The 22,913-nt window shown below is 41.4% G+C and overlaps 1 protein-coding gene and 1 long non-coding RNA gene across 5 annotated transcripts; one reads left to right on the forward strand and one right to left on the reverse strand.

Annotated features, from left to right (window-relative positions):
* The first annotated feature begins 11,833 nt into the window (after nucleotides 1-11,833).
* LOC110364520 (uncharacterized) lies at nucleotides 11,834-17,766 on the forward strand. Of its 2 annotated transcripts, none has more exons than XR_010470621.1 (3): nucleotides 11,834-11,948; nucleotides 14,949-15,101; nucleotides 16,405-17,766. It is a non-coding gene; the product is annotated as an uncharacterized LOC110364520 (long non-coding RNA). The 2 variants fall into 2 exon arrangements; XR_010470620.1 differs by having other exon boundaries at nucleotides 11,851-11,988.
* Nucleotides 15,422-22,509, reverse strand: MSC (musculin). Of its 3 annotated transcripts, none has more exons than XM_065053797.1 (3): nucleotides 21,823-22,509; nucleotides 20,925-21,016; nucleotides 15,422-15,440 (listed from the first exon to the last, which is right to left on the reverse strand). In XM_065053797.1, exons 1-2 carry the CDS (start codon nucleotides 22,348-22,350, stop codon nucleotides 20,930-20,932), a joined length of 615 nt encoding a protein of 204 aa, XP_064909869.1. In that variant the 5' UTR covers nucleotides 22,351-22,509; the 3' UTR covers nucleotides 15,422-15,440; nucleotides 20,925-20,929. The 3 variants fall into 3 exon arrangements, with proteins under 3 accessions (XP_064909869.1, XP_064909868.1, XP_021153801.2); XM_065053796.1 differs by lacking the exon at nucleotides 15,422-15,440 and adding an exon at nucleotides 19,986-20,778 and having other exon boundaries at nucleotides 21,823-22,508; XM_021298126.2 differs by lacking the exon at nucleotides 15,422-15,440 and having other exon boundaries at nucleotides 19,986-21,016; nucleotides 21,823-22,506.
* Nucleotides 22,510-22,913: the final 404 nt, after the last annotated feature.

Below are 22,913 nucleotides of genomic sequence, written 5' to 3' on the forward strand. Positions count from 1 at the left end.
AGAGGATGTCAACACAAAAGGGACAGTCCTGAAACAGAAATAGAGGAATAAATATTGTGAAATATATTGAAATAAAAATTAAATGAATAGAGTTGCAAGGGCATAGCAGTTCATTTTAAAATGAACAGACAAAAAGATAACTCTCTTATACACAAGTCTAGGAAAGATACTTGATGGAACTGAACTTGATGGAACTGAAACTTGGATGAGATCTCAGTCTCAATAGGCACCTGATCTTATGACAGAGAACAGGGCATGATTCTGAGACTAAGCTGGCTTAACTTCTGAAGACAGTAACAAAAAAGACTAAGAAAAGAAAATCAAAAAGAAAGGAAAAAAAAAAAGAAAAAGAAAGAATGACAAAAGAAAGAAAGCTTCAGGAATGGAGAAAGTCTGTCTCAGACAGGAAAACAGTGCTTAAAATCAAACAAGAAAAATATTTAAATTGCCTTCCCAGCCTCAGGTATATTGACCACATGGAATGTCCTCAGAGGAAAGAGTGGCTGTCAAGATACAACCTCTGGCTCAAGAAGTTGTTGTTCTAGACCAGTGACTTCTGGAGGGTGGGATGGTATGTCAGACAACGATCCCTCTGTGTTCGCTGTATTTGTTATATTCCTTCCCTAAGCATTTGCTATTAACCACACTCAGAGACAGATTACTAGACAATACAGACCTTCAGTCTGACCCTGAGCTGCACCTCTTAGCTTTTAAGACCAAAAAGTGATGCATGAAATAAACCCAAGCAGCAAGGATTTAAACACAAGTGGCCATAGTGTCTAGATATTTGGATCTATTAAGAAGTGTGTGATCAAAAGCCAAATTCCTGCTGAGGAACCAAAATTGATGAGATCAGTCCAGACATAGGGCTCTAATTCAGCTCGGCTTTCACACTGCAAGTTGTAAAGTAATTTATCACTGAAGAAACTCACATATTTGTATCGCATTAGCAGAAATTTCCCATGAATAAAACAAAGGATTTTATTTTGTAACTTTCCTTCAAACATAAGAAGTCTCAAAGTAATCTCCCATCCCCCATAAAACGAAGAACAAAGATTAATTTTCAATTTGTGCGGTAATTTTTACAGTCAAGCGTAACAAATAAGGTTTCCAGATGTCCAGAGCTCCAGAGACACTATTGCCAGGACTCGGCTGCCCTCTCTTGTACAGAGTGAGAGCTGCACCTGAAGGTGCTCAGCCAAAAAGACACAGGACAGGCTGCTCTGCTCTGTACAGGAGGAGGAGAGGTGTAAAATGCCTATTCTCACACCAGAACTGATCAAATGGGGTTATAATGTCATTATGTAAAGCTGATCCTGCCATTAATTAAGATATTCATGACGTTTTTAGAAAATCTTTCATTCCAGGCATTTCATCTCTGCAGGTTCACCAGGCAACACACAGTTCCCTCCTTGCAGACTGCACAGTTTATCTGCAAAGCCTACCTACCTTGAATACAGGGGCTAAAATATACCCCCCAGAGTACTTTCTGTTTCCATTTTAGCAGACTGGAAGATCTAAACTTTAACTGCCTCAACTGTGCTTCCTTCAGCCTGGCTCCACTCCCTCCAAACAATCCCATAGTCAGTCATGACTCCTGTTAGAGATCTGCTCAATCCTAATCCCTTCTGTGCTATGCAAAGTAACAGGACACTCCACAAATGGAGGGATTTGTCCCCTTTTTCTGCAACACTTTGGTTTTACTTGCTGCACAACAGCAAATCAGGGGAAAAACAAACAAACAAACAAACAAACAAACAAACAAACAAACCCAAACCAAAAGCTGTCTGTTTGGGTCATTACCCCTTTAATTTTTCCTGAAAAATGAAGCAAAATTAATTTTTTTCTTTCTTAGATCACATGAGATGTTCATTTCTATGCTGATTTCCTAGACTTAGTCTCTCTATTCTTTATATTTTGCCATAAAGGTAAAATTCTTCCCACCCAGTTGGAGATCCTGAACAAACAGGGTATACTAAGAGTTTCCTGTTACTAGTGATAATTTCTATAGCTCTTGACTAGCTTTACATTGGAAAAGGTGGATTCTTAGGGATCACATCTAACACCTTTCCTCTGTGTAAATATATGATGTATTATGACCACCGTGTCTTATATTCCCTCTTCAGTTAACTCATATTCATTAGTCTCCTGGCTATTGACCCAAGGTGATGCTATCATCCTTATTTTAATCCCAAAAGCTGGTAGATTGACTGCACAGGATTTCAAGTACTGTCAAAAATTAAAAGGGCAGCTCCTTCAGTAAGAAGCAATCAGAACAACCTAATAAATCGCCTGTTCCAATGACAGGCTTTGTGCTACTGACCGAAGACCAGAAATATGAGATGTACAAAAGAATCAACTAGGATGAATCCTCTGAATGACTCAGACAAGAATGGGAGGTTCTGGTTTGTGTTGTTGTTTGTAATTTTTTTTTTCTGTGATGCCTAGCACATCTGGCTGAGGCACAGGGGCTGAGGTGTTCATACATGAGACACCGGTAGGTAAAGTAGCAGAGCTACAGCATAGGCAGTGAACCAAACCTTGACTTCACACCCTTTCAGACCTGGCCAGCATGGCTGTGGAAACTTGGTGGTAATAGGTCTTTCGCTGACTACCTCCCACCTTGAACCAGGGGAGCCAGAAAGGAACTGTGGAATCACAGTTCCCTCCTTGGTCTTCTAAGGCAGAGAACACAGTCTAAATCCAGACCTGCTTTGGGAAAATATGAATAAAATGGCAAAAAGTGCAGGGACTTGGGCCTTCTCACTGGGAAAACAGTTCCCCACACACAGCCCTTCATTCTCCCCAACAAACAGTGTCAATTAATGTTCTGTATGGCTAAGCATTTGCTTTAACCACACTGCTTGTAATTAGCAGTGTCTATAATACAAGGCATCTGAGACCTGCAGGGTTGGAGTAGAAAGTGCCAGGGCTCAAGTGTTTATGAGCAGTTCATATACAGCAGGAAATTTCTTGTTTTTCTTGAACAGTTGCCCTGTCTCTACTTGCCAAAAACTGCACGGTGAATAGTCATTACCCAGTTTAATAGAGATGTGGGCTAAAATTTCTGCTACCTGGTTTTACACATAAGCTGTGGTTAGGGGGGAAAACAGAGAGAAGTCTCATTGCTTACACACTGGTATGTAATTTAAGTGAAAGAAATAAGTTTAAATAAGTTACTCTATGTCTACCATCTTAAAGCAGGCTTTTCAACTCTTTGCAATGCTTTGGGTTAGTGATAGATGAGAGCAAATTCTGCAGACCCTACCATCATCAATTTTTACAGTAATTCAAATGCTACCCTTAAGATGAATTTTGCCTTGCACGTATATCTTTAATTTTTATTACCTGCATGGATTTTTGTCCTGATAGCTTCATTTTGCAACACAAATCATTAAAACAGAGGATCTTTGTCTCTTCCCTTTCTTTGTGTTGTATCTTAACGAAAAAAAAAAAAGGCTCTACACCTTCTTCTCTGTATTTATGATAATTTCAAAGTGATGGGTTTTATTCAAGATGAGAATGAGTTGATTCTAATTCACCAGGAACAAAATAACTCCATCATTATCCCGTTTAGCCCTATACTCTACTCACAGGGCCAGACACCTTATAAAGACAGGCATTAACAGGCATTAATTGGTATACCATCATGCTGTTTCGTCTTGCATAGTTTCAGGTCTGTATTCTGAGTTTGTTTACAGCTCTGCTCAACAGACTAGGGATTAGGCGAGTTAACTGAGCTCAGTGCAGGAGGTTTGGGGCAGTTTACAACACAGCACAATGTCCCTTAGAAAAGAATGGCAGAAACTGAAAGCTTCCTGAAGAGTGAGACAGTTTATCTCCAGCTTCATTTTCTAAAACTCAGCCCTCCATCTGCATGGTAGAGGTAAAGCCTAGATGGAAAAAGGATTTGCTGTAGTCTTTTTTGTATTTTTTTTTCTCTTCACCTTACATCTGGATATTTGGAGTCAGTCCATTTTAATTATCTTAAAGAGTATCATTCTTCATATGTAAAAATCTAGGAACAGTTTTATTTCCCCCCAAGCTTCAGCAATACTCAGGTTAAGTGTTTTTCAGTGTAGCCATAGATATTGAAGAGATTTTTGTTTGTAACAGCACAGGAGGAATGAAAGGCACAGGTTTTAGCACTGAGGGGTATACAGTCCCCTCATTAATTACTAACACTTGTATACATGCTCTTGTAGGAGCAGTGTAGAAACATATGTTTTTTTCTGTTTCAAAGACCACCAATCAGAAACCAACAGAGTCAGAAATACATTTCAAGTTGGTAGTGTTCTCTTATAGAGCAATTATAGCAAAACCAGAAAATACGAAATATGGTTTCAGAGCCTCAACATATAAACATGCAGAACAAAAACACATTAGGCTTCTTCTGCAGAATAGCTCAGCATTACAGCAAGGATATTCGCATTTACAGAACACCAAAAATGAGGGGAAAAGGCAAAGGAAAAAGAAAATTTTTAAAAGAGAAAGAAAAAAGGAAAGAAATGGAGGAGGGAGGGAGGGAGGCAGGAAGGCAAGCAGGCAAGCAGGCAGGCAGGCAAGAAGGAAGGAAGGAAGGAAGGAAGGAGGGAAGGAAGGAAGGAAGGAAGGAAGGAAGGAAGGAAGGAAGGAAGGAAGGAAGGAAGGAAGGAAGGAAGGAAGGAAGGAAGGAAGGAAGAAAGGAAGGAAATTCACTTGACACACTGCCAAAATAAAAGATTTCAGACACTACAACATGTTGACGCAAATTCATATTGTGCGCTCATAACTTAGAAGGGGAAAAGTAACCCTGTTTTCCTATGTTTATGCAGTCAAAAATTGGGCATAGTGCTTGTTTTATCTGCTGAAAGAAACAAACAGTAATATGTGAGGGCATTTGCTAGATGGCTGTTTAGGAAGAAATTACTGAGGCACAGATTATTTGTATTCATTTGCAACTTAGAGGTGATCTCCTATACAAATGTCTTCTTCCCTGCCCAAACATTAATTATCTCCAAAAAGCCACATCAGAATGAAGATACGATGGCCATGAAGGCAACTGGTGCAGCTTCTCCTGCATCATATGAAAACAATTGCATTTTGATCACTGAGGAGAGGAGGAGAAAGAGGCACAAGCTGGATCAGCATCAATTTTTTGTCTGTTATTCTTGGCAGACCACAGGGGGCTCTGGGGATCAGTGCCTGAGGGTGAGCTGAGGATTAGTAAAATAGCTGGGAAAGGACAACAGGAGGACTTACACACTTTTTCCATACACCCTAAGAGCAGTAAAAAATAAAAACACACTTTCAACCACTGTTTCCTTCCTTTCAACTTATTTTTTTCTCCTATAAAGTTCCTGGAAAGCATATATTTTTATAGTGGTAAGAGAAGGAGAAGCCTCAAAACGAAAAAAAAAACCCGCACAACAAAATCAAGGTCTATTGAAGGTAAACACAAAAGTCAAGGCTGGATGACTTGACATAATGCACAAATTGTTAATAGCTGCTGCAACAACTGCAAAAGGTAGTGGTGGATTTGTCATCTTGCTGCAGTCAGATGGGGACAAATTCCTCTCTGGAAGACAGGGTTTAGTCAGGCTAATCTCTATGGAAATTGAAGTAGGCAAGAGCCTGCGATTTATGCAGTCAAGTGAGAGACGCTAGTGTGCCTTTTTTCAATGTAAACTGATTAAAGGTGAAAGAAACGGTAAGGCACCCCACGTCCATTCCAACTACAGATTGGACAGATAGTATTTACCAATTAGTTTGGAGAGTGAAATTGTATTTCTCGTTGAGATTTTCTCCCTCCCCGAGTTTAAAATAATTCTAAAGGGAAGAAGGTGATTAAAGACAAAAAATACTCAAGTTTCTTAAGCTAGCAGAAGGAAAAAATAGAAACTACAAGCAGAAATACTGTGAAATGTCAGAGTGTGTAGAAAAAACAATGGTTTAAGCTTGGAAAGAATCAAAACTGATAGAAAAGGCACAGGTAGCTGCTACAACAGCTTTTCACTGCAACTATAACAGCAAATAGTTTCCGTCTTCTCTAAGGACTACAAGAACCTGGTAGATTTTCTGCTCCCCAAAGCCGCTATTACAACCAAAGGTCATTTAAGTTTCTAGCAAAACCAGTATGGATGAAACTGCATTCTCCTCACTGAAGGTGGATTTTGATGCACATTAACAGGTGTTCTGAGAGTCCTAAATTGTCATAACTGTAATTCATCAAATAAAGAGAAGGCTCGGGTATCAGAATAGTACTACAAGCACAACAAAAACCCCTCAGCCTCTAAATTTCTGTAACTCATAGAGTCTTTTCTTGCTAAAGTTTCATCATACAAGGATGGACACCTTAGGGAAATAAATCTAGTTGTCTGACTATGGATTAAGACCTGGAATGTGCAGACAAAGTATTTTTTTATGTCTTTGACCACTTGTAAAGCCAAATTCCCCCAGATGCCAACCTCTGGACAGCTGAGTACTCTATCTACCTTTATCTTTTATTTACTTCTGTGTAATATATTTCTAAAATGTTCTTTCACATATACCAAATAGAGGAAAAATGTTTGTGCATATGCCTTATTTGAAAAAATAGAACATATGTTATCTTAATATCTTACTATGTTTTATATATTAATATACAATATAGAACTACAAACATAACATTGTGTACATTTAGAGAATAATTTTGAGAAGGATTTCACATAAACAAGTGATTGGGATATCAGAAATGTTTCATTACTTGTGCCTATTTCTGAGTAAAGTACTTTGGATTCTAAAGCACTGACAGGCTGTTTTTTAAAGCAGTTTTTCTCCCATGCCAAAAATAAATGAATTGTTTCCTCGCTCAGTTGCTGCCCTTACCAAATACATGGCCCAGATAAAAAGGAAGTGTGAAAACTGTAGTCGTTCAGATGGGCAATTCAGTGTACTCTATTAAAACAGGATATTGTACAGTGGGATTCCGTATGTTTTGATGATGTATGCAGACACCACTTATTTCTAGTCCCAGCATTTTAAGTACTTATTTTGAAAATATGTTGCTTTGATCAGGGAAAAGCTCTTTAAAATTATTTTGGAGGTTTTCATTATGTTCTTTCTCTAGTTATTTTTTCCCTTGGTTTTTGTTTGTTTGTTTTTTTGTCTTTGGTTGGTTGGTTGGTTGGTTTTTTTTCCCTAAATGATAGGGTAATTAAATTTAGTATCAGCCAGTATTTTAAAACTCTAAAGTAAGTGATCTTGAATAAATGTCACAAACAAAGCAAGTTGTGGTGTGCTTTAGTGTAAAACTGTTACTGCCATGAGTTCAGGCAGAACAACATTACAGCAAACCATAAAGTGTGGTTTGTGTGAATTTCACGGTTTAGTCTATCTGAGAAAAAAAATATAGCTCTTTTTACCTTAAGTTTTATAAAATGACAAAATATGAGCATCAGAGTGTTCAGAAGTAGTTGTGTACAAATATTACATTCTACTCCCTTTCTTTGCTTGAATTCTTCCAGATTTCATGAAATAAGAACCAAATTATTGTTTAGCAAATCACTTCAAACTCCAGTTAAATTTCACATGCTTGCATCCTGGTTGTACATTTTTTTCCCACACAGCCTAAATGTATCCTCTTGAAAGATGTGTTTTGTCGTAACAAATTCATTCTCCTCAGAAAAAAAATGGTTTCACAGTAAGTGCCCTTTGACATAAATAGTGAACTGCTGGACTCAAAGAATTGCTCTAGGTACAAATGAATGTGAAAAAATGTTACTGTTAAGTTTAAAAAGTTCGTACAATTACATTATGGCTCTTGTATTGTTTGATTTGAACACATTTGTCTACATATGCTCATGCAGGTCCATATGCCTTGCACATCAGCTACTTGAAGCTCCTGATCAGTTTTACTGAGCGTCACCCTTTGACTCCAAGGAAAAGTTCATTGATACATCTTTTCCTCCCATTGCACCTCCAGGCCAGAAGAAAGCTGGATCTCACAGCTCTGCTCTGGTTCTTGGATGTCCACCTCTTGGACAGCAGGTACATGATCTTCTCCACCATCCCTTCATGCTACCACATTTTGGAGGTGTTGCAGCATGGTGGTACCACTGCTTCTGACCTGTATCCAGAGGCTGATTCAACAGAGATACAGTGACTGCAGCTTGCAAAATCTGCTTGCAAAATCTACAAAAAAGTAGATCTGCCTGGAGGGCAAATCAGAGGGCTTCAGTTTCCCTGCAAATGATCTTAGCTGCTATCTAAATTATATGCCTAAAATTAGAAGGTGTACATACTCCCTATAGTTTTAAAAGTTAATATATTGCTTGGTGTCACTTTACTGGAAACTAGCAAATCACATTGTAAATTTACAGGTTACTCTTTGAAGGGACAATTTTTTTCATAGAAGCATAAAAATTTCAGTGACAAGATTTTTTTTTTCATTCTTATTGACTTGAATGAGAAATACATGATCTGAAGCACAAAGGGCTTCTGAAACATGCTGTAATAATTTCTTGTAATTGTTTCATCACTTTGATTATGTACAGGAGCAGGTTTATATTCTGAGAACCTACTGGACCAAGACGCTTTCAGCAGCTACAGTTTTAGGATGTTCTGCTCTTGGGGAACTCAGCTGAGATTCCACAGCTGATATCTTCAACATCATACTCAAAACTTTCTTGGCCCTTTGTTTCTTTCTTGGATTAAAACTGAAAAAAAAAATAAATATTCAAATGAGTATTTAATCCAACAGCAGGACTTATTACAGTAGCAGAACGATTGCTTCAGGCAAACTTAAATACCAATATATGATAACAGTTGCTGCTGTGTTTAGCTGACATACCACCCTGAATTATAAAAATTTATTCTGGGATAAAATGTGGTTTTACTTTTGGGTCCATTGCATATTATAACATAGAAAAGAGATGGAGAGACTGGAACTGGGAGCAACTGTGTGTCAGAGACACGGAACTCTGCAGTGATACATTGATTTTGAAGTAATATACTCTGTCTTTTCTCAAGAGGAAGACTGGTCTCTGTTTTCTATCCCCAAGAGTCTACCTAAGAAAACTGGAAAGAGAACGATGATTTCGCATTTTCTCAGACACCCTTCATTGTCAGAGGACCAAGGTTAACAGGATCTAATGAGGCAGATGAGACAAGAGGGCTTTGTACATCCTGATCCACCTTCCAGCCAGGGCAACCCAGCTTTTCACCTCTGAATCTTTCATGGACTATATGAAGTGGGTTTGCCTAAGGGTTCTCGCTACAAGCTCTGCAAGGGCTGTTGCAGTCTTAGACAGTCAGGTTCTTTAGTCCAAACCTATTGTCTACAGATAAAATCTGCAACTCTGCCTGGACAGATTTCTCCGTTTAGGGAGACCATTTACAATACAGAAAAAGCCAGCCTTCAAGGCAAGATGAAAGGAGTTTGCTTATGAAGCTGTCACAGTCTTTCCACTTCATGCTTGGAGAACAAGTATCAGAAAATTATGAGGAAAAACAAAACAAATCCGAGAGCCAGTAATCACCTCTTGTGTATTTTATCTCTTCTTATGTGTATTTTATCTGTGCTCACACAGCACAAGGAACATTATTTGCACCACACAGTCAATCTGTAGAAGTGGTTTACAGGGTTACTTTCATCCAGGAAATTTCTCTCCAGCATCAGGGACACATTCCTAACAGGGCAGGGATTCACTTCAAGTGATGCACTATCATGGCAAGATGAGTAATGAAGTGGGCCCTTCTTAAAGATGTTGTTTAAATCTTAAAAGAAAGAAAGACTAAGAAGATAGAAGTGCTTTTTCTCAGGAGCTGAAGAAATTTGTTTCTGATGCATTAAAATTACTTTTTCTGACACCAGGAAAAGTTTTCATGCTGGATCACTACTCCTAACATAAACTAGAAGAGCAGAAAGAGATAAAATCTGAATGTGCTAAATTCTTAGAACGAATCCTACCCCACTGCTGTCAAAAGGACTTTTGACAGAGAATTTTCGTCCAAGTCAGTATTTCATTGCTACATTTTCCAGTCAAAATAGATTTTAGCTTGTCAGCTCAGACTTAAACTGAAAAGGTGAAGGCGTAAGGGGGCATTTTCAGTTTCTGGGGTGGTTACTTAACAAGAAAGAACACAGAGACACACTAACTCTAGATATCCTTGTAGTGCCATTTCCACTCTTACTACAGGCTGGTACTGATTGATACCAGCAGATTTTGCAAGCTGCAGTCACTATATCTCTGTTGAATCAGCCTCTGGATACAGCAGGAAGGAAACACTTCTATATTTTTTCTTGATTTGACACAGATCTCCTGGCTTAAGAAGCAGTATGTTCCCTTCTCTATGTTCAGACTGTATCCCATGTACTGTGTTTGGAGACATAAGACCAAAAATGCTAGCCAGGATAAGCAGACATGACAATAGGACAAAATTCTACTTCTTTCGTTCCTGTGCAAGGGCAAGCAGCTGCCAGACAGGACAAGTAGCAATGGGACACATTTCTTTCATTCCTGTGCTCAAGGCAACAATGTGAAGAAATATGGAGTGTCTTGTGCATCTGCTATGCTGGCCATTGCTGGAAAGCTCCCTCTCAGTACTTTATTTGCGTAGAAAACTAGTACTTAGCAATGAGTGTGTAATGCTGTGTTTATTCCATTTAAAAGTTCAGAAAGCGACACAATGGAGTTGATTCAAACAGGCCTCTTGTACTGGAGCCACAGAAAAATCTCTTTCTCTCTTATCTAAGGCAAAAGAAGGAGAAGAGAACTAAAATGTCTATTCAGTCCATGAAAACACCAACGCAGATTGTCCTACTATGACTTGCTTTCAATAAGTAGATATTTGACAATTTCTAATTGTTGAAAGATAGTCATAGTAACAAAACATTGCCATTGCTTTTAGTTGTTTGTATTTTCTCCTAGAAGGTCTGAATGGCCTTTGGAGCACAAGTCACACCTGAACACCATCAGGCAAGCACGGTAAAGAGGAATTAAACGACCAGTATTAAGTAGCCTAGGATATTAAATTAATATTTTTAGTCTTGTTTAGCTTTGTGCAATTGTAACATGAAATGCCTATTATTACAATAAATTTGATATATTTCTGAAAGTAATATATGGTGATAACATGTAGCTGCTCTACATAGCATGAACTGCTGATGACCCTGGAATAGGGATGCAGCATAGACAAACATGCAATGCTAGCAAAGGCCTTGAAAGTGTGAACACAGGCACAACGGCTATAATCAAATCACCAGTGGTCATTCACTGATCGTTAAACTAATGCATCCTTGGGAGCTAGGTAAAACCAGTTTTAGTGGTGGCAAATCAAAGAACAAGTACTTATATTTGACTATTTTTAAAAAAATTAATTTGATACTAATTTTTTAAAAATTAATTTAATTTAATTCAATATACAAGTATTTATGTTTATTTGCAAATGCCTCCTTCGCGCTTTCTTCCTGCCTCTATGCTTCTTTGCCGCACAGGTAGGGAGTCGGGGCATTTGGGTCATATCGGGTCCCCAAATTCCGGCATTTACGGTGGAGCCTCAGAGCCTGCAAGCAGAGCTGTGAGTTCCAGAGGTGTCTGTCCCCGCACAAGCTGAGCCCTCGGCGGGACGCCCCCCGCGCTGCCCCTCGGTCCTCGCCGCCTCCGGGCTGACTTCAGAGCGGTCGCTGAAAGGAAAGAGTCACCTCCTGCGCCAGCGGCCGCGCACCTCGGCGCGGTGGCCACCGGGTGGCGCCCGCAGCTCGCCCGTGGGGCTGCCCTGGGCGGCCATTACCCGCCCCTCCGCAGCGAAGTGCGGTGTTCCCTCCGCTGCCATGGGGGGCGGGACGCTGCTCCGCCGCTTTCCTGCGGGCGGGCGGGGCGCACGCAGGAGGACGAAGGGGGCAGCGAGGGCACGGAGAGCCCGGGCTGTCTCGTCTTGAGTGGGAGGCGGGAGGCGGCGGCCGCGCCGGGGAGCCGGCACCTGGAGAGGTGAGAGAGGCACGCTCGGAAAAACTTTAAAAGGCGACAAGTAACTGCCGAATGCCTCGACGGGGGCGCCCACTGCGTGCGGAGGGTTCCTGGTATTTTCTGCTGATACTTCTTTATCAAGTAAAGTAATGCTTAGAAGTGAACGAGCTTGTGTAACGAGATAATCTCCCCCTTCTGTGGGAGTATTTAAACATTTTTGCCTGAAGAGGTGAGTACGGTCACCCCGCTCCGAGATCCTTCCAAATCTTCCCTAGGAAGAGCCAGACCCATTCTAGCGTTTTGGAGGCATCTGCAGCTTCTACACGAAGCCGTTTTCCTCTTTCACCTAAACCGCTTCCTCTTGCCCACCCCTCCCACATGGCTACCAGTTCTTCACCAGGAGTCACCTCAGAAGGTTGTGGTGTGGTGGAAGAGCTGGCAGGGGACAGGCACACAGCTCGGTGGTGAAGAGGGACCGTTTGTGGTGGTCAGGCGTGCTGGAGGCCACCAGGGCTCTCCCCGTCCCCCTGGCCCACACGATTGCCCAGGGTCAGAGGCACAACAGAGTGTCTCCTGAGAGATTGCACCAGTTTGGGAAACGTGGCTTTCTAGGTCTGTAGGTATCCCAAGCAGCTGCTTTCAGGAAACCTCTGTCACTCATAACTCATTTACCCTTTTGTAAGTGTTGAAGGAAAAATCTTTTTTGGTTTTACAAAAATCACAGAATCACGGAATGGTTTGGGTTGGAAGGACCATCATCTAGATCATCTATTTCAACCCACCTGCAGGTTCACCTAGAGCAGGCCACAAGGTGTAAACGCATATCTGAGAAGTGAAAAAAATAGGTTTGGTATTTATTGCTTGAGACACACTGAAAACATGAAAGAGGAAATTGGGGTTGTTACGTTGCCTTGGTGCCTTACATGCAATGTCATTCTTGTGTTATACTGTGCTCAGAAAAACTGATGTGCCTTCTTTCAGTCCGTTGCTGGACTTGCCTCTGTCTTGCATGCTGAGACGTATTACAAGGGGACATAAAACCTTAAATCACTTACCCAATCAGCTTCAGCAGTAGGATCTAGAGATTTGTGTCAGGATTTTCATTCATTTTGCTCCTGACATTAACATCTTAATCAGATGTAGGGCTTTGTGCTAGATACATAAAAATGAGAGGAAGCATGGTCTCTTCCTGGAAGAGCTTGCAGACTAATCTAACAAATATAAAACACAGAGTCTGTGAACTAGAGACTTCAGTTGATACACAGAGGTTACGTCTAAACTACTAAATGGCATAAAGGGCTGTTATTTCATACTAAGACTGTCCTCTGGCTTTGAGATCAACTATCCTGGGCTAGCTTGTGTCCATATTGCTTACATCTGTGCACTCTCAGTCTCCGGAATAAGATGACTTCATGTAAACTGTATATTGTGAATGAGCCCTATCCATTCCTGACTTGCAAATGATGTCTTGGCATTATTTGGGAGCATGGCATGTGGCCCATACCAAAACCACAGACCATGCGGGGACCTCTCTAACAATGTAGTAGCACAGACACTGAAGCTGCGGTGCCCTGGAATGCTCCCTGACACCTTTTATTTTTACTTGTGTCATCACCACAGGTCAGGTCTAGTGTCGGTTAGGTACAGATCATAAAATGAGTATGTGAATACTGTGTTTCGATTCTGAAACTAGCTGCATTCCCTTTGCACAGGGAGTGTGGGAATGGAGACTCTCAAGTGTCAGTCAAGTCCTTGGCATCTATTCCAAAACTTGAAGTGGTGGTCAAAGTGATGAGAATGTTGGCAATACCAGTGGTGTTAATTTATGGCAACTACTTCTCTCTTACAAACGAAGGATATCCCCAGATGATACAGCATGAACAGTTTATGGAGGAAACTGGTGTGTTTTTACTTGCAGTGAAGGAGCGCAAAAAGCCTAAGTGGATTTATCTGCACAGCTGTTCCACCCACACTTACATCAGGGCTATAGCTAGCCTAGAAGGGTTGTTGTTTTGGTTTTGTTGTTTTGTTTTGTTTTGGGGTTGGTTTGTTTGTTTTTCTTGTTTATAAATCCTGATGAGCAAATGTGTTTATGACATAATTTGCATCACAAGTTATGGGGGAATTATGTAGACGGAAAAAAAAAAATCTTGAATTGTTGTTCCCTGAGATGAAGGAACTGTTCTGGACTGCATCAGAGGATGAACAAACACCTCAAACCAGGTTACTATGAGAAACAGATTGGTAGCAGGTCCTGCAGTTATGAGCATTTTGTTATGATTAATGACTTGAGAAATAATCTTCAAAGCATATGTATGATACACGTTTACACATTAGCCAGTATAAGACACTCCAGGCCCTTCTTTCAAGAGAGTTTTCAGTTCAGGAGCATCATGTCATGCCATTAAACATGAAACTTGTAATCCAAATATCTTTACAGACAGCTAAATTTTATACATATATCTCCATGTATTAGCTGACACTGTCATTTTTAATGGATTAGGGTAAATTTACTCTTGAGGGATTATTCTTTATTATGGTCTCCTTGCACATTTCAGTATGTTGGCTTCTGTCTCCAGTTTATCATATGCAAAGAACTTCACCAATATGACAGTTTTACTTTAATCCAGGGACCCTATAGGCAATTGTTCAATTTTCTCTTTGTTTTCTTTCCCTGTTCTTCCCATGTCAAAATGTCATTCACTCAGTCCTTCCCCAAATACCACAAATTTTGCCCTGTTTCCTATGAAACACAGCAAGAATTGAACACAAGCCAAATGGATGCAATGTGTTGGAACCTAGCTGAGATTCTGGGGTTGGAGAGTCCCAGAGATCTTCCTGCATACAAGGGGGTGGCCTTCTTGAATCTCCACAGTTCTACAGAGCTATCCTAATAGGTCTTGCAAATCTTGAGTGTACCCATACGTAGCATGAAAGTGTCACACCCAGGAGTATAATAGTTTTCCTCAGGACTTCCTAGTTAATAGCAATGTAACTCTTATAATTTTGCCCCCTTTGAAGGTTACTGTTGTCCCACTTGGGACCCAGAGGACAAGGATGAAAAGTGGTTTCCAGGATGGACACAACCAGTCTGATCTAAAAGAGATCTGAACAAGTGATGTGAGGCACACTCTGCTGCTTGGACTGGGGACCACGGGTTGCTACCTGGAGCAGGTGACGTTGGCATATGTATTCAGTGTCTCCCCAAAAGGGATGCAGAACAGGTCCAGACTGTATGTGTGCCAGAGTGCAAGTAAAAGCATTTGACATTAAACATCTTTCCAAGATCTCCCTTTTGGATAGTGGAAAACACGTTGTGCATGTGTATTTATTTTGAGGGTGGGATGAGACACTTCTACAGGAGAAATGAGTGACATTGGGTTGTTTTGGTTTTCCCCCTAGTGACCACAGATTGTACCTCCTCTGGCAGTTCATCTGCTTTCTGGAGGCTTTCCAGAACATTGAGCTACTGCACTCCTCTGCAGCCACCTCCATAGGTCAAGAGGGACTTCCCTGAAAAAATGAACCACAGAATAGTTGGAATCTTTCTGCTCCTTGTTGCAAAAGACTTCTGATTCACTTGGGTCCCATTTTCCTCTAAATGGCATGACCTCTTGATAGTTCTAAGGCCATGAACTACTTTAAACTCTGTACTGCTTATATTCAAGGAGTACAGAAGTTCCTTGTGCTGATACAATCTTGATTTTCTATGAACATTCATTCCTACATTTACTTCTTATCTGTTACTGACTGGGATTTACAGTGCTAATGATGTTGCTTCTGTGATCACAGCAACTTGGAATTAAAATTAAAAAGCCATCCATGTGTTTTGGGGATTACCATCCATTTATCTTATTTTTATTGATCATGTGAAGATTCCTGTAATCTAAAGCTGCAGTTATCCATCCCCTTCGTGCATGCTGTGCTCCCTACATGGGCCTTTGTAAACTGATTAAGTGATGCAATCCTTTGCTATTCTTGTGACTTCTTTTCCCAGATGCTGAGCAGTTTGTTCACTTGGGTTCAGGTTGTGTCTGTGTATATAATCTGACTCACAGCTGTGCCTGCTTTGTTGTCATAGAGCACTTTTCTTGCCATATTTTTAACACTGAAAATTTGGTTTCTTTTTAATAATTTCACCAGCATGAGCAGACTGCGTGATTTCAGTTGCTTGCTAAATTCCAATCACATCATCAAGGTTAATTATATTTCTTCTGAGTGTCACTACATGTTTCTAGCCACAGACTCTTTCAAACTGCCAGCAGCCCAACATCACAGGAGTGATTCTCCAGCCCTACATTAGCTACAAGTTTTTGTCAGTTTTGCCTGTTTTGTTCAATAGATCCTATATGAATCTTTTTGGCTGCCTTAACTTTTTTGGGACTTCTAACTCTAGTGAGATTCTCAGGTGCTGCATTCCAAATAAGGCACTTTTAAAAGTTATTTTTTACTAATTACTTTTACAAATGTTTTTCAGAGACAAGGAAGAGACTGAGACCTGTTTCTTCATAGTACCTGAAGCCTAACCAGCCTGCACTGTGGGAACTCAAGTCTCTGCAAGATGTAGCAACTGATCCCAATTCACTTTTGTCAGAATATATTTAAAATACCAATTTGGGTATTCAGGTTTTGGAAGGCAGCTCAGCATCCATCCTCTGTGCATTGCAGAAAGTATCTGTGTAGAAATCTTTCAGCTGGAGCGGAGTGTGATAAATCCTGCCTGGGATCAAACCTAATTCTTAGGCATAACTGCCACTAGCCTTGGTGAGAATCTGTGCTGCCATACCAAATGCGAATTTGCTATTATATAGAATTAGCCCCTTGTGGAGAAGTGACTACTTTTCAGTAGAATGGACAGCTTTCTGTGCTGTTTTATTCAAATAATGTCACTATTATTTGCTTATAATATAAGGTTACTATAAGCTTGTGTTGGTGGATGGGTCTAAATCCTACTTCTTCCTTTTTTTTATCTTACTTGGCTCATATAAAGTTCAATCAGTTAAACATGGCTTTATTCGTCCCAACATTATATAGTTAACTAAAACATTAGTTATTTAACTGAATCACACATCTGGCCACCTTAGGGTCCTTCTAGAACTAGTTAAGAGAGATAGTAACTTTCAGATAGTTATTGAGATCTTAAAATTAATTTATTCAGCTCCCTCTTTCACCTGAGAGACCCCTATGGCAACCGTACTTCTCATGTAGTCACCTTTACTTACCTGAGAAAATCAAATTTTTTATTCAGAATACATAGCATGTATGAGAGTTCTTTAAATAGTACGTGTGTAAAGTCACTAAATGGGAAAGGTATGGCTTAGTTATTTATTGTAAGCAAACTATCTTTGTTTTGCTCAGATCAGAATTGTTAACATTTCCAACATGAGAGATGTATTTTCCTTGTGCAAGCAAACGTGTATTGGAAAGGAATGGTTTCATGATGGAGATGTGTGCTTTCTGGTTAATGATCTGCTCTATCAGAGTCCCACATAAAATACAGAAAAAAACCAAAGTTCCACACAACATTTGTGTAAGTCTAAAGTCACAAAAATATTTTTAGGAAACAGGTGTTCCTCTTTACATATGGTCTCTGTGCCAGGAAAGTCAGTGCAGGTATTCTGCCTTTAAGGTTTCACATGAAGCAGATCTCAGCTGAATATGGGCTGCAGACGATTTGGCATTTTATTTGTAAAACCACTTTAGGAAGATTTGTATACCTTGATGGGATCAAGATGGGTTCACCTTGTAGCTTGTGCCAAGGTAAAAAGGTGTTACTAACGTAACAAAATAATAATCAAGCATATGCTTGCCAAATCTAATAAAAATGTGTGTGTTTGTGGACTGTAGTTTTTTCAATTTAAGTTTCCCCCTGCTCTATAAGCCAAACACAGTCAAACACTCAGACTTTAAAAATGAAATCATTTTACTCTATCGGGTTGACAAAAACTTCATAGAAAAAAGGACAAAAACACATTATCTTCCTATGAAATCTGTTAATGCTTAAACCCAGCATTTTAGAACGTTTTGATCACCTTGTTCATATAAAGCACTGAACTGAATTTCTTCTGTTGGCGAATTTAAGAAAAGGATTCAAAACAGTGTGCATGTATTTTTGATGTGTCTTTATAGGTGAGGAAAGCCAGAAAATATGACCCACCTGGCACTTCGCTGGCAAGAGGGCAGCCTTCATCTCAGGAGAGACCCACAAGGAGCCTGCTCACTTACCTGAACTTTTTTCTCATCACCTAATGCCTCATCACTTAATTTACTTTTTAAAAATAATATTTATGAACCTAAGGATTAAAATTAATGATTTGAAATATCAGATCCTTGTTAGAGAAATCCAAACATACCTAATTGCCATATTAAGATAAATAAGTATACACTAATACATGCATCTCTGTATAGAGGTATTTGAAACAAAGAATTAAGTCTTACACAACATTCACTATCTAAAAGCTGTAATTTTCTCTCCAGATTTTGACCTGAAATGTCACCTGTGGCCATTGTACTCCTGTTCTAAAACAAGTGACAGTCTACTAGGGCACCATCATCACATTGATGTGTCTGTTACAGTTACAAATACAGTAAGTGTATTCATTATTTTATGAAGAAAGTATGTTTGTATATTATGTATCCACAAGGAAAAAAAAAAAAAGTATTTGAGAGCATGTAGCATGATGCATGGATGGAAGCAATACTGTGTTTTTCTTCATGTCACACTCTTCACCCCCAGTTTTGACCTACTGTATTTACTTAATGTAACCATTTCATTTTGGGGAATTTTTCCTGAGCATTTTTTTCCATCACTGTGCATGGACCTTTCTATACTGTTTAAAGTTCTCCGTGCTTTCCTTGTTTTTCTGATCCCCTGGAGTCATTAAGCAATTACAGCTGGGATCAAGGCCAAAACCAGCTAAATATCACAACTGAGATTATCTCAAGTGGCACCTTAGTTTAATTGCTGAATAATCTTTTCCTTAGGGTTCAGATAAACATTGGTTGAGTTTTCTGATACCATATGCCTTCCTAAAAGTCCTTCCTTTTAGATTTACTGCTTATATTCTTTTTATGAAGCTTCCTATAGAAGGTCAGTTGGAGGTCCACCTTAGTTACCTAACTACAAATTAGGATAGCCCCCTTCCTTCACAGCCTTTCTCTGGTTAAAACTGAAAGATTTATATTACAGTCTCTGTACCGCTTGCCCTCAAATCACCAAAAGCAACAATTTCAGCAGATCCTGGACTGAGCCCTCATGTTATTTTGCAGTGGCTATGGACTGTTTTACAATTTACAAGAAGAAAAGCAGTTTTCTTAAGTACATCTGCTTGAAAGATACAACCAGTACTCATTCTTGGGCTTCTATGTGGTATTTCAGAACAGAAATCTACAACACAGGATGGTCAGAGAAGAAACCATGTTAAACTGGTTCTTGTTAAGTGAATGTTTCTTCCTCCTGGCTGCTTAAATGAAGAACAGGAGGCTTTATCTTCTCTAAAGCAATTGAGTCTTCTCCCTTACTGTGAGTTAACTGCTGATAAAATATTTTGATTAAAAAAAAAAAAAAAAAAAAAAAAAAAAACAAAAAAAAAAACCTAGGAGTTTTAATCTTGAAACAGGAAAAGTCTGCTCCCAACTAGGAAACTCAGCTGATGCACAAATGCAAATAAAAGCAAAACAAACTACAGATGGAAATGTAAGATGATGGGAGAACAGCAAAAGGAGCTATTGCACTATCTTTCATGCTATGAAGCAGCGCAAATAACTGACATTCATTTCTTAATCTACATTTATTTATTTTTCTGATTCACAGAAAAGATTATGACAGTGAATTCTACAAGTTGGTAAAATGTGGGTTTCCCTGCTGATCTGTATAGTACTATAGCTCACATGAATAGTTTGAGGTGGAAGTGTTCTTATCTGACTCTGCTGCTGGAGAGCTATCTGCTCTCAAGAGATGAGGAAGATAACTGTGTTTACGAAAGCAGGTTTCAAGAACTTACATTACAAAGAAGTTCCTGTATTGAAGCAGCCACACACTATCACAGTACCAGTAAGTCATTGTAACCAAGCTTTTAATGTAATTCATAAAAAAATAGAGTTATTTACATTTGCAACTTATTTGATGGCATCCTCTTTTATTACAGCATTTGAATCAGTGAAGAAATGTCACTAGAACTCACTTTAGGGTAAACTTTTCAAAGGTAAACATGTCAGTACAGGAAAAATGTTTAAAACGTTGTGCATTCTTCTTATTTTGCAGCATCATACAAAGTTATTCTTTACAACACATGCACCCTGTCCTTACAGTAAGCAGAATTCCCTTCCAGATTAAGGCACACATTTTTAGGGACAGTCCCACATTCTTACATGTGACACTTTGTGACATAACCAAAGGAATTAGTTCAATTCCAATGTATTGTAGCTGAAATGCAGAATGTAGCCACTTACACGTTTTTAAGAAAATTCTGGTTAAAAGGACAAAAAAATAAAAATTATTGCGTAGTTGCCATAAACCAGATCAGTGAATACAAAAGCCATCAAAATATATTATAAATCTGAGTTTCAAAGCTACTCTAAAATACTGCTTTGCTTTAGAATACAAATAACACTGTTTGGGTTAGTTTGTGGAGTTGTATTTTGGTCCATGCTGTTAATTCTATATCATTATATTCTTCTTCCATTAGTTTAAAAACCTCAGCATAACAGGTCCTCAGGCTGTGGTAATAATGATGGAGCCAAAGAAGAGCATTTCCAAATCTCGTACTTCAGCTGCTTCGGTCAGTTCATAAAAACTCTAATTTCCACTGCCTCCCTTCTTTACTGGTTTAAATAGACTTCCCTCAGAACTCTAAGGGAAAAGAATGACAGGGGACACAGATTTAACACTGTTAGAGATGGGGTTTGTCCCTGTTTTCTAGTCTGGAGCTGATAAATCACAGCTCTTGAAAATATACATCCCATTAAAAAAAAATCAACAACAACAAAACTATTTACTTTGACTATGCAGTAGTTCCACATAATCTGCTGGCAGTAGAAACTTCTTTGGTGTCAGAGTCAGGTCTTCCTGAAACCACAAATGGCCAAGTCTGTAAGCGAAAACAGGTATTTCATATTAAAAAGAAAGTATATCCTGGTATGAAACTGGAGCTTTATTACTGATAGATGTCTAACTCTGGTTCAGTTGCAAACACGTCATCAAGTTTTAGTCCCTGTGGGAAGCACAGGGAGAGCCGAGTTCCTCTAACAAATATTTTCATTACGTTTTTCATGATAATTAAATGCTCTGCAACAGGGCTGCAACGGTCAGCAACAAATGGCTCTCATAAAAAAAAAATGCAACATCTCTCTTGCTTTGCAATTGTTTGCATTATTGTATAAATGAAAAAGCATATGAACTATTCAAACACAATCACTCTGCATTAGATAAGCAACCTTTTTACCCCCGTGGCACGCATCAAGGCGTTTAGTTTTGTACGGATGAACTAATGACCGCTTCTCCTTCTGCTCCAGGCCAGCCCGCAGAGCGAATTACTCCTTTTTCGGACATTAGGCTTGCCTAATGCCCGAGGAATTTATTTCTTTAGGGTCCCCTACTCCGACTCCCCAGAACAGACACACCCGCCATCACCGCAGGCCAAACTCGGCTCTCGGATCGCTCCCGGGGCGAGGATGACCGGGGATTTAAGAAGGGGTCGGGGCCACCCCCGGCTTCTCCGACAGCGGGCACAGATTGAGCGCTGCCAACCCTGCTCGGGAGGTGCAGGCCAGAGGGGCTACCCCGGGCGGTGCCCCAGGGGTTCCCCCGTGACCCTCGCGGGTGCCCCTTGCCGCGCATCCCGAAGGCGTCGGGGCCGCGCCCGGCCTCCCTCCTCCGCGCCCCCCCGCGCCGTACCAGGTTGACGGGGTGGACGTAGCCGTTCTCGTAGCGATCCTCCTGCAGCAGCTGCCGGAGGTGGGCGATGTAGCTGGACGCCAGGCGCAGCGTGTCCAGTTTGGAGAGCTTGGTGTCGGGCGGCACCCAGGGCAGGCTCGTCTTCAGTCGGGAGAACGCCTTGCTTAGCACCCGCATCCGCGCCCGCTCCCGCGCATTGGCCGCGTTGCGCTGGGACTGTTTCCCCTCGGGCGGCGGCCCCCGCGGCCCCGACACCGCCTTCTTGCCCCCGGGGCCACTGCCCTGCGCCCGCTTCCTCTTGCAGCCACTGCCCGCCGGCCCCGTCGCGCAGCTGCCTTCGCCGTCCTCCTCCTCTTCCTCCTCTTCCTCGTCGTCCTCCTCCTCCTCCGCCGCCGACGAGTTGTCCCCCGAGGGGTAGAGCTCGCCGCGGGGCTGGCGCTTGGCCGGCGGCGTCGGGTAGTCCAGCTGCAGAGCCCGCAGGTCCATCTCGGGCAGCTCCTCCGCCTCGCTCCCGGAGCCCGTGGACATCGCCCCGGGCGGGAGGCAGGGAGGCGGGCGGCGGGGCAGGCGGGAAGGGGCGGACGGCCGAGGCGCGCCGGCGAGTCGGCCCAGCGCGGGGCGGCCCCGCCGCGGAGAGTCCGTACCGGCGCGGGGGGGGGAGGGGGCGCGGAGGGGGGATGCGCCCCTTGACAGCGCTATATATCGGGTGTCCGCGGAGCAAACCATCTGCCGGGCGGAGGGGTGGAGTGGGGGTTCGGAGGAGGGGGTAGGACCCGGCGGAGCCCCGCGCCGGGGGCGGTGCCTCTCCGCGCTGACCAGCGCAACGCTGCGCGCTGGCCCGCGCAGACCCCAATACACGCGGGGATGTCTCCGGGAGTATCTGTGCTCTTGGGAGTAACGCCGCTGTGTGAAGAAGCGCTTTTCCTCCCGGATAGAGTCCTCTTCTCGCCCCGGATGAGGCAAAATGCCCCCAGGGCTGATCCCTCAAGTAGCGGGGCGCACCACTGCCCATCCCTAAGGCAGCGGCAGTCGGGCTAAGCGCCACCCGGAGCTCTACCCCAACCTGTCTGCATTCGCTGTCCCTCTCGCCT

Source organism: Columba livia, chromosome 2 (genome assembly GCF_036013475.1).
Source record: "Columba livia isolate bColLiv1 breed racing homer chromosome 2, bColLiv1.pat.W.v2, whole genome shotgun sequence".
NCBI lineage: Eukaryota > Metazoa > Chordata > Aves > Columbiformes > Columbidae > Columba > Columba livia.